The sequence below is a fragment of the Sphaerodactylus townsendi genome, linkage group LG06, assembly GCF_021028975.2.
Source record: "Sphaerodactylus townsendi isolate TG3544 linkage group LG06, MPM_Stown_v2.3, whole genome shotgun sequence".
Taxonomy (NCBI): domain Eukaryota; kingdom Metazoa; phylum Chordata; class Lepidosauria; order Squamata; family Sphaerodactylidae; genus Sphaerodactylus; species Sphaerodactylus townsendi.
In genome coordinates, this window is record NC_059430.1 from 53445679 (window position 1) to 53457949 (window position 12271).

Genomic DNA, 12271 nt, shown 5'->3' on the forward strand with positions numbered 1-12271 from the left:
TGGAAATGAATGACATCGTCATGAATATCATCGCAAGCATTAAGGTTGACTATGAAGTTTTCAGGAGGAAGTGGAATGGAATGGAGGCATAGGTGATGCTCTCTTCAGTCCTTCCCACTAGAGGAAGAGGAATTTGATGGGAACAGAAGATAATGGAGGTAAACCTCTGGCTCTGTTGGTGGTGCCAGCATGAGCAATTTGGATTCTGGAACCTTAGGTTAGGTTTTCTAGAAGTCAGCCTACTAGCATACAAAAGACTTCACCTTTAAAAGTTAGGGAAGAAACCTCAGGAGATTCATCAGGAGGGCTTTAAACTGACACCACGAGGAGGAGACAACCAACAGAGGGATTAAAGTGAAGGAGTACAAACATCAGAGGGCCATCTAGGAGTGCCATGTCAAATGGAGAAAAGGTGCAGGACTTCAAGTACCCATGTGCTAATCCAAAACTTGGGCAGTACGGAGGAAGAACTTGAACATCTAATGTAGATAGAGGGATATGATTTAGCAGGCATTACAGAAAATGATTCCCATGACTAGAATGTACTAGTAGGTGAATATAAGTTGTTCAAGAAAAACAGAAAGGGTTGAAAAGAAGGTGGAGTGGCACTATATGTGAGGAAAGGGTTATTTGTCAGAAAATACTGGAGGAGGTGGGTGACAGCCCAGTGGAAAGTATATGGATAAGGAGAAGAAAAGAAAGGACAAACAATTTTGCGGCTGGCATCTGAAGCAGACTAACTGACCAGGGTGAAGGGGTGGATGCTTCCCTCCTTGAGCATCTTGACAGTGTATCTAAGCAACATAATCTTGTAGTTACGAGTAACTACAATTTTCCTGATGTGTGCTGGGAGTCAAACTTTGCTACATATCCAGAGCTATGAGGGACTTGGCCATACTTGACTTATTATTAACCAACAGACAAGAGTTGGTAGGTGATCGTGACCTGAGGGGAAAGTGACCATGTCCTCCTAGAATTCCTTTTGCTTTGGGGAACCAAGGACATTCATAGCCAGGTGTATACTTTAGATTTTATTAGGATGGATTTTAAGAGGCATGATGAAAGAGGCATGATGAAAGTCATTCCATGGGCAAAAATGCTGGAAGGGAAGGGGATGCACTCCAAAACTAGTGCTCTTGCAAGCTCAAGCCATCACTATTCCAGTAAGACAGAAATATGGTAGAAGATCAAAAAGAGAACAGAGACCTTCATGATGAGCTAAGGATGAAAAAATAAAAATTCAATAAATAAAAGGAAGGAATACTTCTAAAGCTGAATACTTCTAAAGCTGAAAGAGACCCTCCTGCGCTGGGCATGGATCTGGGCATTTTCGGCTGATGGGCTGTGGCGGTGCAGAGAGCTGAGTCAGCTGAGTCAGGAGTTCCATGACTGGGAGAAACAGGACGTGCTACACCCAACAATAGACCTAGCAGGGGCAGCAGCAGGTGACGCAATAGGCAGCCTCCTGGAAATTGACTTCGCGGCTGTGGAGGCCGAGGCGGTGCCGCTCAGGTCGGCCAGACTGCTGGACACATGGGAAGTACCTGGCAATATGGACAAGAGCTGAGCCGCCTGAGTTTTATAGATGGTGGGAGAGACTTATAAGATTGTGTACAACAACGTTAATCAGGGGGTCCCCGGGAGCTGATATTCCCATTAAATTCCAGCTGGCCAGTAGTCAGAAGACTGAGCAAGTGGTGAGATCTGATGGCTCTCTTTCAAGGGTAGATCAGTGTTCTCAAGACCCGGAGAGGATAGCCGGTGGCAGAAGTCTCCAACTTGCTCCCCTCATTCATCATTATCTGCAGCTTTTGTTTTCCTTATTGGTGGCCGCATGGGACTCTTTTTACACTCGAAAATCCATCAGGAGTGACTATACTCTATGGCCACCAGGGGGCGTCTGGATACATCTGCCTTCCCCAGGAGCCTGGCTTTTTAACGCTTTGGACGGCTCCTACGTAACAGAAGTGTTGCTGAAAATACTGGGAGGCTGTACCACATCTCACTGTGGAGCTCACTGCCTTCCCCCTCCTGCTGAGGTTAATTAATTAACCTGATTATAAGTAGAATTAACAGTAGCCATTTAGTTGGCAGCTATAGCTGAGCTTAGTTAGTGGGTGTGTGAAATTGTATTGGCTTGCTTATTGTTGAAGTGTTAGTTAGCTAGTTTAGATGGATTAGTGTGTGTTAGTGGCGAGCCGAGTCCACACATAGTGGAGAGTGGAGAGTTTTCACCGGGGTTGAGTTAGGCGGGGACAGTGGGAATGGGGGCACCTCTTTGGGGGCCGGGGATCCCGATATTGATGGGACAGGGCATGTATGATGGTAGGCGGCAGCCATATGAGAGAAGGCAGATGAGATACAGCTATGCTCGTTCACCTTCTGACCTCCGACCTATCCCAAGGAACGAAGGTGGTTGGTTTCAGAGATACCCTGCTTCGTCTTTGGTGTTGATAAATGCCAGGTCCATAAATAACAAGACCGCAGTTCTCCAAGATTTTCTCAGAGTTCAGCAGATGGACCTGGCTTGTGTCACCGAAACCTGGGTGCGAGAAGGCAAGACCATCGCCTTAGGTGAGGTCGCGCCACCAGGTTTCGCGTGCCTCCACCGATCGCGAACACAGGGCCGTGGGAGTGGCGTAGCGATGTTCATCCGTGATTCCATCCCTTTTAGGGCTATCCCTGTCCCGGAGATCACTGGTATGGAGTGTGTCGGCCTGGAGTGGTTGGCATCAGAGAGGCTGGCTGTCTTCCTGGTGTACCGGTCACCTAGCACCCCAGGGGACGGCCTGCTGCGGCTGCTGGAGGTGGTGGCGGACTGGGCGCTGCGGTTCCCCAGACTTATTGTTCTGGGGGATTTCAACGTCCATGTCGACGACGTCTCATGTGCGGTAGCCGCGGTCCTGGTGTCATCCATGGTGACGCTGGGCCTCTCCTTGGTAAACTCTGGCCCCACTCACAAGGCCGGTCACACTCTGGATTTGATCTTTGGGTCAGGCATTGATGTGGTCATATCCTCTATTGACAGAGTGCCATGGTCTGACCACTATGCCCTGAAGGTTCGGATGAGCATGCCGCGACACCCCCGTCTAGGTGACGAGCGGATTTATGCTCGCCCGCGGAGACTTATGGATCCTACTGGATTCCTGAATGCTCTGCGGGATTCTGAACCCACCGGCACCCCCAATGGACTGGTAGCAGACTGGAATGCCCGTCTTTCCAATGCCATTGAGGTTGTTGCTCCCCGACGCCCTCTAAGGCCCCAATCTCGGCTGGCTCCGTGGTATACCGAGGAGCTACGCTGTTTGAAACGGGAGCTTAGACAGCTAGAGCGAGTGTGGAGGAAGTCTTGTGACGAGGCTGCGCAAACAACTTATAGGATGTTTATGAAGGCCTATGAGATGGCGATGAAGGAGGTGAAGAGAACATTCTTCTCCTCTCTCCTGTCTGCTAGCTCTCGCCCAGCACAACTGTTTTGTATTATTCGGTGTCTTACCTCACTATCTGAGGATTCAAAAAATGATCAATTGGCTATCAGCTGTGAGGCATTCATGAGCTATTTCGCAGATAAAGTTGTGTCACTCCGCCAGGACCTCCCTGCCACCTTTGAGACAATTTGCGAACTGGAGGCTCCCTTGCCATCTTCTGGCCCTTGTTTGGCCCAGTTTTCCCTGCTCTCTGAAACCGCTGTCGACAGAGTCCTGGCTGCTACTACCTGTCCTCTGGATCTGTGCCCCTCCTGGCTTATTAAAGCATGCCGAGAGGAGCGGCGACCCCACCTGTTGAATATCATCAATAGCTCCCTTGAGCAAGGAGTTTTTCCAGGTGGGTTGAAGGAGGCAGTGGTCCGCCCACTCTTAAAAAGACCGTCATTAGATCCTAGTGATCCTGCCAATTACCGCCCCATTTCGAATCTTTCGTTTCTGGGGAAGGTAATTGAGAGAGTGGTGTTGGAGCAGCTTCAGGGTTTTCTGGAGGACTCATCGACTTTCAATCCCTTCCAGTCCGGCTTCCGTGCTGGGCATGGGACGGAGACTGTTCTTATCGCCGTCACAGACACGCTCCGTATGCAGCTTGATCGAGGCGGATCGGCGCTGCTGGTATTATTGGATCTTACCGCAGCGTTTGATGTGGTCGATCACGATCTTTTGACCCACCGCCTGGCCGTTTCCAGGGTGCGGGGCACTGTCCTTCAATGGATTGCCTCGTTCCTCTGGGACTGGAGTCAGCAAGTGTGGTGTGGGGACCAAGCCTCTTGGAGGTGCCCGCTCTCTTGCAGTGTGCCTCAGGGAGTGCTGCTGTCCCCGCTGTTATTTAACATCTATATGCGACCCCTTGCTCAGCTGGTACAGAGCTTTGGGCTGGTGTGCCATCAATATGCTGATGACACTGAGCTCATTCTGTCGATGGAGGGGGGAGCGGTCACTGCCCCTGCAGCTCTACAGCATTGTTTGGAGGCGGTTGCTGGTTGGTTGAAGCAGAGCAGGTTAAAGCTGTCTTCCTGGTGTACTGGTCACCTAGCACCCCAGGGGACGGCCTGCCGCGGCTGCTGGAGGTGGTGGCGGAGATCCTCTGGCTAGGCCAGGAGGGCAGGGGATTTTCAGCTGCCGGTGTGGGAGGGGGTCTCATTGGCACCAACCCCCTCAGTTCGCAGCCTGGGGGTCCACCTGGATTCGTCTCTTTTAATGGAGACCCAGGTGGCCCATGTAACCCGGGTTGCGTTTCTCCATCTTTGTTAGGCCCAGCGACTGGCCCCCTTCCTCTCCCAGGCGGATCTGGCCACTGTGATCCATGCAACAGTCACCTCCAGATTAGACTATTGCAACTCGCTCTACACGGGCCTTCCCTTGCGGCTGATTCGGAAATTGAAATTGGTCCAGCATGCGGTGGCTCGCCTGCTCACAGGAGGTGCCATTAGAGATCACATCATGCCCGTGCTGCATCACTTGCACTGGCTCCCAATTGAGTTCCAAATCATCTTCAAGGTGCTGGTGTTAACCTTTAAGGCCTTACGCGGCCTGGGACCCTCGTACCTACGAGACCGTCTGGCCCCATATGTCCCACGTCGGTCACTGCGCTCAGCAGAGGCCAATTTTCTGGTGATCCCCATCCCCTCCATGATGCAGCTGGCCTTCACTAGGGCCAGGGCTTTTACAGCCCTGGCCCCTGCCTGGTGGAATGCTCTCCCTCCAGCTGTCCAGGCCCTGTGGGACCTTAACGAGTTCCGCAGGGCCTGTAAGACTGAGCTATTCCACCAGGCTTTTTGGGAGGCCAGCTGCTGATATACATGCCCGTTAACAACTAAGGCCCGCTGTCCCCCTCTTAGAGGAGTTTAGTAGCCGGACGCCACCTGTATTTTAAAATGTATTTTAAAATGGTTACGATAACTTGAGCGCTGTATTTTAACCTGAGGACCAGTACTTTGTATGGTATTTTATTTATCCACTTGTTTGTTGTATTGTTGTGAACCGCCCTGAGCCCTCCGGGGGAGGGCGGTATGTAAGTGGAATGATAAATAAATAAATAAAATTTTGAGGACTGCTAGGCACTTTAGGTCAGCCATCAAAAAAGCCAAAGCTCTCAGTGAGCTGAGGCTGACTAGGAAGGCTTGATACAACAACTACAAAAGCTTCTTTAGAAATGTGAGGAGCAAATGCAAGATAAAAGAGGTGATAGATAGGCCCACTGTTGGGTGAAAATGGAGAAACTCTGACAGAGGACAGAGAGCAAGAAGAAAGGTTCAGTGCCTATTTTGCCTCATTTTCCCCCCAGAAAAGATATTGGAGCAGATTTTTAAGGGATTGACCTGTGAGCATCTAAAGGACAATTTGGTCAGCATGGATTTGTCTTCAACAGGCCCTGTCAGACCAACCTCATTTCCTTCTTCCATCGACTGATGAGCTTACTGGAACATAAAAACACTATCAGTGTTGTTTACCTGGATTTCAGTAACGCTTTTTACAGGGTTCCCCATGATGGTCTGATGGGTAAATTATGAAACTGTGGTCTAGACCAGTGATGGCGAACCTATGGCATGGGTGCCAGAGGTGGCACTCAGAGCCCTCTCTGTGGGCACACGCAAACAGAGTCGCCCCCCACATACATCTAGGCTGGCCTGGCCTGCTGGGCTCTATTAGCATTAAACCAAAGACCTAGTTTTGGGGAAGCAGTGTAGGTAACCTTGTTAAGTGCTGTTAAACCCCACTGATTTTCATGCAAAGAACTAAAGCGTGATCCTTTACCTGGGAGTAAGCTCGGTTGCTGGCAATGGGGCTTGCTACTGAGTAAACCCTCCTAGGGTCATGATTCACCTGTTGGAAGAGTTGCATGGTTGCTTCAAAGCCAAGTCACCGACTACCACCAAGCTTACTCCCGAGTAACTCATGCCTCGGAGCCAACCGTTTTTTTCTAAACTAAAACCTCATTATTCAGGTTAAATTGTCATGTTGGCACTTTGCGATAAATAAGTGGGTTTGGGGTTGCAATCTGGACACTCGGTCTCAAAAAGGTTCGCCATCACTGGTCTAGACTCTAGGATAGTTAGGTGGATAGGGAACTGGTTGGAGAACTGCACCAATTTTATTTGATTGGAAGAAGGTGTCCACTGGAGTGTGAGACTTCAGTCCCAAAATAAAAAAACTGTAGTTTTCAAACTGTAGCCCTTATTCGGTAACCAAAGCATAACGAAGCATAGACGATTCTACAGGACAAAGCGCACGCTAGATCTTAAATCCCTGATACCCTCGACCCCCCGCCGGGCCCCAGGCACCACGACTTCAGCATAGTAACAAACAGAAAGACACAAAAGACAGGAACCATTTCATACCTGGGAGAATGGTAATGCAGCCAGGTCCACGACCAACTGACCGGAGAGGAGGCAGGAGATGGGCTGGTGCCAGCGTGATAGCCAGCATTAATGGCTTGATTCCCCTTCCCAGATTGACAGAAGGGGGCCATCCTGACATGGAGTGCCACAAGGCTTGGTTCTGGACCTGGTACTTTTCAATATTTTTATAAATGATCTAGATGAGGGGGTGGAGGGACTACTTATTAAATCTGCAGGTGACACCAAATTAGGAATAGTAGTGAATACCCTGGATATAGAGATAGAATTCAACAATGCGGTTCACAGCCACATTAGAACAAGAATCGCACATAACACAATTCTCAAAAACCTCTTCCCATCAGCAAAGTCACACAGGGAAAACAGGTTGTATCATGGCATGGGGGATCAGTCCTGCCAAGCAGGGAAACAAAAAAAGGCAGGCAGGAGAAGGGGAAACGCCTTCGTGCAAAGTTTTCCAGCCCAGCCAATGCATTGGCTGTCCATGGGACAGCTGTGCAAAGAGGCCGGGGCAAAGGCGGGTTCATATAACCTGCCTTTCCCCCACTTTTATTGGCCCGTGCGGAAAGGGCCTCAGATGCATCAGCGGAAAAAAGACTAATGTGGTCTGGGCTGTATCAACAGAAGCATAACATTCAAATTGCAAGATTTCATGGTCCCATTGTACACTGCATTTATTATTGCATCTGGAGTACTGTGTTCAGTTCTGGAGACCTCACTTTAAAAAGGATGAGCACAGAATGGAGCAGGTGCAGTGGAGAATGACAAGGATCATCGGGGCCTGAAAACCAAGCCCTATGAGGACAGGCTGAGGGACTTTGGAATGTGCAGTCTGGAGAAGAGAGGGGTTGAGGAAAGACATGATTGCTCTTTTGAAATATTTGGAAGGCTGTCACTTAGAGGAGTGCTGTCACTGTCGGCAGCAGAGGGTACAACTCACAATAATGGTTATAAACTGTGGGTGGAAAGGTACTAGCTGGTGGTTGGGTGTGGGGGGTGGTAATGTACAGTAAAAGTAATTCAGCAGTAGAATTGGCTGCCTAGGGAGGTGATGAGCTTTCCCTCACTGGGAGTCTTCAAGCAGCATCTGGATGAACACATGTCAAGGATGTTTTAGACTGATCCTACATTGAGCAGAAGATAGGGCTAAATGGCCTGTTTGGCCCCTTCCAACTCTATGATTATATGGTTGTGTAATGTGCAGTTAATTCCACATGATAATTTCACATGATAATTTGTTTGGATTCTGTTATACACTCTTATGTTGGTATTATTATTATTTCATTGGTGTGTATTCTGCCTTTTTGTGAAATGCACATAGTTTTGATTAGCCATATTGTATAACTTAGATGCTGTCTTTTTATACAAAACTATTTTACATATTTGAAGTGTAAAAATTAAAAATTAAAATGTTGCAAATAGTTTAATCTTGTAAAGTGTTCAATCAGAATGATGCCATTGTTTATATGCTAATGCTTTTGCCATTGTTGGTTGCTTTTGGGAAATTTGAAGAATCTCTAAAAAAAAGTTGTTCTTTCACCAAATTTAGCAGGAAGGAATCACCTTTCATTATACTTTTACTTTGCTCCTGATCAGAATAGAGTGATTTCAAGTAAGACAACATCTCCCCTCACCCATTTTGAGGGGCAGGGTTAGAAGCAATATTTCATCCCACACCCAAAAAGAAAGACACAAATTCCAAGACTGGATTAAACTAAGTAAACAAATAAAATATTTGCCCTATCAGTGCACCCTAAGAGGCTCCCTAATGATTTTACCAGAGTTTGGCTAAACCCACACTGACTCCAAAGCACTTCAGAGCTGCTCTTTGCTTGTACTTGCCTGCACACCAAAACTGTACATAGAGAAAGTGCCAGTCAAGACCATTCCCTTGCACCCATCAACATGAAGGTTCAGGACAGCAAGTTCCATCCTCAGTAGGCTTGGTCAGTACCTTAGAAATTCAGTAAAATTTGGATTCACATTTATTCAGGCATAAAATTATCCATATGCCTAAATAAGACAAAGAACATATTCAGATATACCTTGGGTGGTATCATCAGGACAGTCTTCGGATAATAACCTAACATTTTGGTGCCACTAGCTTTAAAAATGTGCCCCCTGCAGGCTGAAATGCAAAAAACACCAAAAAATACCCCCCAAAAGCCTTAATATCTTGCATTTGGATTTGTATGCCCAAATTCACCCAGATTCAGACCAAATCCAGTATTTCTTGCACCCAAATCTCCAAACCTAATCCTCAGTCTTAAAGTGTCTTGTTTGGTTGCCTCTCCCCATCATAAGATACCTCAGATGTTTGCCAATCTGATTAGCATACCAGTGATCCCATTACTAAACCTGTCCCCTTAGAGCAGTGATGGTGAACCTATGGCATGGGTGCCAGAGGTGGCACTCAGAACCCTCTCTGTGGGCATGCACAGAATGCCCCCCCCCCACACACACACACACATCTAGGCTGGCCTGGGCCACTGGGCTTGATTATTAGCATTAAACCTAAGACCTAGTTTTGGGGAAGCAGTGTAGGTAACCCTATTAAACCCCACTGATTTTCATGTGAAGAACTAAACCGCGATCCATTACCTGGGAGTAAGCTGAGTTGCTGGCAATGGGGCTTGCTTCTGAGTAAACCCTCCTAGGGTCGTAATTCACCCATTGGAAGAGTTGCACAGTTGCTTCAAAGCAAAGTCACCGACTACCACCAAGTTTACTTCCGAGTAACGCATGCCTTGGAGCACACCATTTTTTCAACTAAAACTTTAGTATTCAGGTTAAATTGCCATGTTGGCACTTTGCGATAAATAAGTGGGTTTTGGGTTGCAATTTGGGCACTCGGTCTCGAAAAGGTTCGCCATCACTGCCTTAGAGCTAAACTACAAGTTTGCCTATTTTGGCATTTGAAAAGGAGGGGGGAGCAAGAGCTCCTGGGGCCACCAAGTTACATGCCCAATTTGTGATGTCTATCACTTGTAGTTTATCTCTAAATTGTAAAGCAGGCAGCATACTCTGACAAGGCTTATTTAATTCTAAACCCCTCTCCACCATACAGTATAAAACAGGTGAGAAAGGGATTACCTCAAGCCTAATTGGGACAAATTCGATTCTTGATTAGCCCAGAAGCAGTTAACTAATCCTGTACTGTGTTTAAAGTGGAGGGTGGGACAGCTCTTCCAGCAAAATGAGGGAAGGTAAGAGAGTACCGGTTTTAAATAGCCAGCTCCAAGTGCCCTTGATTGACTGTGAAGCATCATGTTATCCAGCCCGCTCTGTAATCTTATGTGCTCCTTTTTCTAAGTAAGGGGGTGCACAAAGACACATCGCACAGAGATTATAGGAACCACTTCTCAACTGAGATCTGTTTGGTTCCTAACAAAACATCTAAAAACTTTCTGGTCAGAATGATTTTATTAGGAGTTTGATAAATTACGTCTCTGTTCTGGCACTTTTTAAAGATTCAATCATATTTATGGGCATTAGTGAGACATGAAAATTATGCTGTTCTAAATATTATTGTGATATAGGAAAGAAATCATCAGTAACTTGATTAATTTTTCCAATTATGAAAAACACTTTTATTAGATTCCAGAAAATTTGTTTGCACAGATGCTTAGGAGGAGAATGGACGTCAGAAGGACAATAACATATTATCTATCTTTTGTGTGTATTTTATAGTAGCTTGCCTGCTTCCTTGGAACCAGAAATCATTGGTCTTGGCAGTGTCAGTAGCAGCCAGGACTCCCTACACAAAGCTCCCAAGAAGAAAGGAATCAAGTCTTCAATAGGACGTTTGTTTGGTAAAAAAGAGAAGGCTCGACTTGGACAGCTCAGTAAGGAATTAGTTACACCAGGCTCAGGCTACTGGTTTCCAGTCATTTTTGGTTGATGGTGTGGCTTCTTTTTCAGTTTTGTTTTCAGTCTTTTCCACACATTCATTCTCTTTCAAAGTGGTGAAATCTTTCCCACATGTTCCTATTGTTGTAACAAGTAGTGTCTGTCATGAAATTCATCATATTTTTCTAAATAAACAAATGGCCTAGGGAATTTTTTTAAATGTAGATCACATTTTTATAGTCCTTCCTCTGTTCTGAAAATTTAGCCATGAAAGACAATGCAGATAAAAATGCTGTGCACAAACATACCATTTGGACATGGGGGTAACGTTATAATCTTCAATTGTGAGTTTAACCTCAATCTGATTGAAAATATAGTTAGCAAGAACTTGGAGCACTATGAAACTTAGAAGCTGTTACATCATTTTGAGGGTTGATGTGGTTTCCTTGGTCCCAATGCAAATACTGCTTGTTATCCCTGATCATCTTTCTGCTAATCAGCCAGTATTGTTACTAGAGATGTGCATTCAATCAACCCACCCACCCCCCGCCGAAAAAAATGGCAGTTTAAGCTGTAGTTGGCAATGCCGATCTGGAAACATTCAGCTTTTGGGGTTGATCATTTCATGATCACCAGCTCCAGCAGTAGGAAGTGAAGAGATTCCTTTTTTGAAAAAAGCTTTAGTTGGCACATTCACACTAGGTTGTAGTGCTTTAAAATATAAATCCAATACCCCTTTTCGGATCGATACTAGCCTATGGGAAATTCCAGGACAAGGGGGGCTGTTTTTCCTCCATTTTGTGGCCAAAAAATTGGTCTTCTGACCCAAGTTTTACTTTAGTTATGGGTGCTTGTCTTGTAAGGAATGTCACCAGCAGCTATGGCACAAATTTGGTGCTTCTGCCTTAAAAAACAGCCTCAGAGTCCTAGAAAGATTTCCCATGGGCTACAACGGAGCTGATTTTTTTCAGATTTCTGAAACAATCCATACTGGTTTGGTCATTCTGTAATTTTCAGAATTCCTGGACATTTTCAACTCCAATATGATGGATCCAAATTTCCTGATTTATTTGTTGCACACCCCTAATAGTTACCAATATTTTTTGTCTAGTGTGTGAATAACATTTACACCCCCCCCCAATTCTTTTATTATTCATACAGATCTAGATGGCATAATCACTCACAAAACTAACAATATTCTTCTCTTCCTTATTTTGCCATCTTACATCACCTATTGCAACGAGACTTCTGTATTGACCAATAAGAACTGTCAATTATAGTCTCTCTCTCTGTCTCTCTCTGTGTCTCTCTGTCTCTGTCTCTGTCTCTCTCTCTCTCTCTTGTGAACATTCTTATACACCTTCCTAAAACAGATTTGAGAAATAATTCAAGAGTAAAAACTTTCCTTCTGGAACTAAATTGTTTGAAATGATTTCCTTGTTGTTAATGCAATTATCTCATATAGTCACAATGGCACATTATATAACACATGCTGTTAACCTTGATGCTGTGAAGGAGCCTGTTCAATATGGCCAATATCTTGTACTTCATAATTAATTATACTGTTGCCAATTTATA

The 12271-nt window shown here is 45.9% G+C and overlaps 1 protein-coding gene across 9 annotated transcripts in view; it reads left to right on the forward strand.

Annotated features, from left to right (window-relative positions):
* Positions 1–12271, forward strand: part of PPFIA2 (PTPRF interacting protein alpha 2) — a 320885-nt gene that overhangs the window by 264914 nt on the left and 43700 nt on the right. For 7 of the 9 annotated variants that reach the window (XM_048502302.1, XM_048502308.1, XM_048502311.1 and 4 more), the window contains one exon: positions 10535–10689. In XM_048502302.1, the coding sequence (XP_048358259.1) occupies positions 10535–10689 (155 nt within the window). The remainder of the gene's footprint in view (positions 1–10534; positions 10690–12271) is intronic. The other 2 variants (XM_048502304.1, XM_048502307.1) reach the window with 1 other exon arrangement.